The following is a 6,000-nucleotide window of genomic DNA, read 5'->3' on the forward strand; positions in this document are numbered from 1 at the left end:
CAAGGGGCTGTGAGAACTATAGCACTCCAAGAGAAATACTGGGAGGCATTCTGCCTCAAACAAGCAGAACCTGCTAGAACCCCCAGGTGCACAGCTTACTTTCATTCACATGGCCAGTCAGCTCTGCTGGCAGATAAGAGGGAGGGGAACAATGGCACTGTGTCCCCTTCAGAGAGTGTGGAAGGAGCAGTCCCTGTGTTTCCCTCAGTTCAGGGGAAGGGGGGAAGTTCCCTGCACACGCTTCACCCCTGATTACAGGCCAGGCAGAATCTAGCCCTCATTAAGGAACGTACAGTTCTCCAAATAAGTTGACTGGAGTGGAACATAAAGGATGTTGCATTTGTGAGCTCTAAGGCTCCACTTTCCTAGTTACCAGGGTCAGACTGTGACTGACCTTTATTTTCAGTGAAGGCAAGAGGGTGAAAGGAACCTCCCCATCCCTGCACAGCCTGCATGAGGGCCAGGAAGACCAATGCTCAGGAGAGTCCTGCCCTATTCCTCTGGAGGCTCATGACATCATAAAGAGGGCAGAGATAGACAGGGAGGTGGTGGGGGCCATGGCTCCACCTCAGCCAGCATTGCTATATGGGCATGCAGGAGGTAATAAAAAGCATCCCATAAAGGGATGGCATGGCTCCCTGTGTGCGCCAGGTAGCTCCAGGAGTCACTGTGCCTGTCTGAAGCAGATGGCCTCTCAGTGCTCCATCTCGAACAACATGACTCTGCCCTGGCCCTTACTATGTGCTGGGCCTACAAGGCTCAACTGAACCCTCATTTTGAGCCTGCGTCTACCACCCTTTCTCACGCTTACTCTACAAGTAATCACTGACACTACCCAGCAAGTAAGGGACAACTCAATAAAAGGATTGCAGATTTGCTATCTTGCAGGAAAAAATAATTCAATCCCTGTTGGAAACTTGTGTCAGAGAGGATTGGACACTATTAGATATAAAAAGGTAGTCGTATAAGGTAAACTAGAGAAAGATGGAGCCGGATTGCTTACTCCCTTGTGCAATCATTTCCACTTGTGCAAAATGCTTCCAAATGAGGTTTATACTCACTCTGCATGGGTGTAATGAAAGGGGACTCAAACCCTTTGTCTCTACAGACTGTATTATAAAAACAATGCGCAAATGAGAAGGAAACACTTTAATAAAATCTTATTGGAATAAAGGAAAGAATTGACTTAGAAGTAAAGTATTTGAAACCAGAATAAATGGCAGGAAACTTACTTTATATGCTTTCACACTTCTGCTAAGGATTTTTTGTTTGCTGTTATATTGGTAGAGAAATGAAGGTTGTGTTATAATACTGTATTAACTTTTTCATCCAGTCAGCCTATAGAAGGAACAGTCATTTAAAAATATTATGATCTTGTGATGAGAAAAGATCTAATGCTTACTGATATTTTAATGGCTGGATAATCAAATGTGCTTAATTTGAAAACACTAAATTAAATTATTTAGTGCAAAATGGTTACAATACCAGTCAACATAGTTATATTCATCATCATTTCTATATCATGGTGATTAGTTGTTTTATTGATAAAACACTTCCAGAATGTAATGAAAAGATTTACATAATGTAGTTGCAGTAAAGACCTACAATTTTAGAATGAATTTGAAATATGTTCTTTAAATTCAATAGTACTATCACAATTTAGCTTTTTTCAGACTAAAAACTTGAGAGGCTCCCTTCAAAGAAAATCAATTAGGAATCCTTTTTATAACAGCATGATTGGTATAATCTATTTTGGATAGTCATGGCATGTTTAATTTGAATTGTCTCCATAACAATTTTAGGAGAAAAAACCTTCCATCAAATCATTGCTCCACCTAAACTGCTATTAAACATAGCTAATAGCAATTAACTATTGCTATGTGGTCAATGACATATTGAAAATGTATACCATTATGTAACTAGCAGGCATGTGGCCTTAAATACATCTTTTAACTTTATTTGCAAACACTGAGCTTCACAATCTGTTTTTAACTGCTGATGAAGTTTGGGGGAGCATTTAAATTGCTTGACTGGCAGACTATGTATTGTTTAACCTTTTCATTGAACTTCTGAAGAAATGTAGCAAATATTTACAGTCTGAATCTTCCTACAGCAAAGCAGACAACAAATATCGCCATATATACAATTAGTATTTTTAGCCTATTTACATTAAGGAAGAATAGTGTATGTGAATAATGTATTTCTCCACAGTTGTCCCAGGGTGCTAATTGTTGGCCAATTTCAAAAATTATTCTATAATGTAGTTACACAGATAAGAAATGTGCTATGGTATTACAAAGTGACGTGGTGAAGAACATATCAAGCTATCAGTTAAAGTGTTTAAAATTGATTCTTAAGTCATCTGATCTTCAAGAGTATGTGTAGAAACATCAAGGACTAGATTCTCACAGAGGACTTAAGTGCCTAACTGCAGCTTGAGGCATCTAAGTTCAACATGTGGGTACCACTAGCATTCACAAAACCATCATTCAGCTGCCACCTAACCTTGTCAAGTCTGTTTGTGCCTAAGTTTCCAGCGGTGGGCATGCGTGCAGCCATTAAAGTGGTGACACCACTGAGCTGCCTGGAAGGGGAGATAGGAACCCCCTGAGAAAAGGTATAGGAACCTATGGGAAGGGTTTATCTAGTAGGTCAGAAAGAGGTGTCGGATTAGGAAGGCTGAAGAACAAAAAGCTTAGAGAAACATGGTAGGAAGCAGTCCAGGGATGAGAGAAGTAAGGTAGATGTAGCTGCAGACCTTAACTGCTCACTTGTAGGGCCCTGGATTGGAACCCAGAGTAGAGGGCAGGCCCATGTTCCCCTACCATCCACTGCCAAGTGGTATTGCTAGGGGCAGTGAATGGAAAGACTTCCTAAGTCATTGTGGTAATGACATTGTCAGGGCGAAAGGTGTGAGGACTGCCTGATGTTGCTGGTGCAGAAGGACTTTGATAGACTCCCCTGGAAGGGGAAATCACAGTGTGAGCTGGATGGAGGACCAAGTCATAAAGCAGCTGTACTGTGATTCCATGAGCAGGAGGAGACCTGCAGTGAGGAAAGAGAAGAAAGGGGGCATTGAATTGGGCAGCGCTAATCCCCAGAATCATCAGAGGAGATGCCACTCGGGTGAGCAGAGCACCCTATGACAAGTGCCTAACTGTCCTCATGCATTGAATAAAGAGCCTAGGTCCCTAAGCTGGGGTTGTGAATTCCGCTAGGCAGCAAGGCACCTAAGAGTTTGGTGTAGCACTACTGAGGATTGCAATGCCTAAGGTCCCCTGGTGAACCTAGCCCCAAATGAACAACAAAATCTTTCCATGTATTCACCTTCTATTGTTTTGCTATGGAAAAGCATTGCAGTGGAGACGTTCGCCACATAGTGAGTAAAAATCCCATCCATTTAGAATAAAACTAAGGGATTGAGAAGTCTCCAAAAGCTTTAAAATCACAGATCCCTTCAAACTGGCAACATTTACTTTGCAATTTAAAACAAGATTCTAAATCTCTACCGTTGACTTCACACACAGAGGAAACTAAAGAGGAAGTACATTTGATTATAATATTGTATATATTGATTTCTGGTGGGGTGGGTGATGAAGGAAATATACAGCAAGTGCGAAATTGCTCGGGGACAAATTCTGCAACATTTATATGAGGAGACAGTTACTATGCAGTTATCTCTATTGATTTCAATGGTACTACCCGAGTACAGTACTACTCACGGTAAGTGAGAATGGCAGAATCTGGTTTTAAATTAGAAGTGGTAATGAAGACTGAAAGAAGCTCTTGTGAATAACATTCTACTTACAAAACATTTAGCCAGGTACAAAGCAAAGGAGCGTGAAGCGGGAAATGGGTGATGAATTTCTTCACTAGGGCTGTACAGAATCTGAGTTATGATCAGCGACCAGCGATGGAAACATGCACGCACTCCTTTTGGTGACATTCTCACTTTACAAGCACTCGCAAACTCCAGTTGCTATAGCAACCTGATACAGCTTTTTAAAGGGAGATTGGAACGTCATTTCAAAACTTTAATCACCATAGCAACATAATTTAGCTCTTGAAAGCAGAGCAGCTATCTTGTTTTTTCCACGCATGTTTAATGGGTGGCTCTTACCCCACTTTTCTTTCTTTCCCCCTGGACCAGACAAAAAGCCTCACCCTACACACGGAAGCTAGTGCCATAGACTGTAACTGTCCTTGCTTCCCTTCCTCACCTTTATTCAAAATACAACCAAGGGGGGAGGGGACGAGTTTTTACAACATCTCGAAGTAACTTTTACGCCCTATCGTTTATCATGGGAACTGTCTTAACACACGATGCATCCGCATTCAGTCCGTCACTCCCGTTCCACCGCCCGAGCCCCTCCGCAGTGAAGAGGTTTGCACCGCAAAGAAAAGATCGTAACATTCCCAGTGGCAGAATCGAGGGCTGGGATGGAGGGCGCTGGCCCCGTGATTTGCAGGAAGTCGGTGCATTGCTCCGGGGGGAGGAGAGGGGAAGAGAGAGAGACTTACCTATCGTAGACACCACAGTCCCCACAAAATAGAAAGCCCCGGTGAAGTCCCAGCGTGGTCTTAGGGCATCTGCCCGGATGCCCGCGGCCATGGCTGCTTCATAGCGCCGCAGGAAGTCCCTGAGCTCGGGCGCGCTGATGTTGAAGGTCTGGCTGAAGTTCTGCAGGGTCCGGTTCCAGCGGCGCTGCGCCTCCGCTTCGGACGGCCTCTCCAGGGCGGAGAACACGCTGGCGCCGGCGGTCAGATACACTGCGATCAGGGCGGCTAAGAGGAGGAACCTGCCGTTGTCCTCGTTGAGGTGGGACCAGCAGCAGCAGCAGCAGCCCTGCGCTCTCCTGCCGGACATCATCCGAACTTCAGCACCCCCGAGGCGGCGGACAGTGCCCGACACCTCATCGGGGACCCGGGCATCGGGCTGCCGCTCACCGCGCGGAGTTTCCCGTGGGGAAACCGCAGCTAGTTCATTGCAGCTGCTGCTTTTCCGAGTCAGGCGGAGCAAGAGCCAGCGGGGAGCCCTGAACTGCCATGCCGATGTCAGTGGAGCAAGCGGCAGTAGCATGCAACGAGCCGGAAGCCCAGGGGGTCCTGCGGACAGGCCCCTCCTTGGCTGGAGCGTCCCTTGGAGCCACGTCTGGGGGTCCCTTTGTCCTTCGAGCTCGCCACTGAGCTGGGAAATGCGGTGGCCATTGGTTCCTGGGAAACAGCTGTACTCCCCATCCCCTTCCTCCAAGTGGCCATATTCTTTGTAGCCAGCTTGCCAGCCGCGGGCACTCCCGCTCTGCCTGGCCCTTCTCTTTTGGGGAAAGTTATGAATTTTGGGTAGCCAGGAAGAATGGAGTCCAATGTGTTCTCACTCCAGTTAACAACTGTTTGGTCACAATGTAGTCACCGCAACAGCTGAGGCTCACCCAGTGCTGCTGCATCCCGCTAATGTCTCACCATGTTGTTTGCAACGCTCCCACCAAATGGAGCCCTGGCTGGTCCCCTTCCTCTAGGGAATTTGCCTAGGCAACAGATCCCTTAAATCCCGCATCTGAAAAGTATCCTCTGCGAGTCCATCTTTCCCTATACAAATCGCTGCATCATGCGTCTGTGTGTCCATAAGTATCCAGCCAGGCCAATGTCGTCTGCAGGAGACCAGCTGCGTTCAAAGCGATCCGGATTCGGTCGGAGTGTGACACGCTCAAGGTTTGGCAGAACGCGGTGAGCCGGACTTTCAGCTTCATTGCTCCATCACGCGCACTCGTCCTCTGCATTTGCTCTGATTTCTTTTTTTCCTTTCCTTTCGCTGGGTGGTGACCTGAAGCAATAAAATGCCAACGCAACTTTCTGCAGATCGTAACACTGTAGCATATCTACCTTCAAACGTGCCTCCCCGCTCACCAAAAGGGGCTCCAAGTTTTTGTGTTTTTTATAGACGATTTAAGGCTTGCTTTGCAACAGAGCACCGCTTGCATCCCCAGGTTACTTCCTCTGCCA

The 6,000-nt window shown here is 46.1% G+C and overlaps 1 protein-coding gene across 1 annotated transcript in view; it reads right to left on the bottom strand.

Moving 5' to 3' along the window:
• The window catches only part of KCNK12 (potassium two pore domain channel subfamily K member 12), a 43,032-nt gene extending 38,162 nt beyond the window's left edge, over window positions 1–4,870 (bottom strand). Inside the window, exon 1 of the mRNA XM_067565430.1 lies at window positions 4,522–4,870. Within this exon, the coding sequence (XP_067421531.1) occupies window positions 4,522–4,870 (349 nt within the window). The remainder of the gene's footprint in view (window positions 1–4,521) is intronic.
• Between the last annotated feature and the right edge of the window lie 1,130 nt (window positions 4,871–6,000).

The sequence above is a fragment of the Emydura macquarii genome, unplaced genomic scaffold (genome assembly GCF_026122565.2).
Source record: "Emydura macquarii macquarii isolate MOO-44397 ecotype Brisbane River unplaced genomic scaffold, CSIRO-AGI_Emac_v2 contig_2676, whole genome shotgun sequence".
Classification (NCBI taxonomy): domain Eukaryota; kingdom Metazoa; phylum Chordata; order Testudines; family Chelidae; genus Emydura; species Emydura macquarii.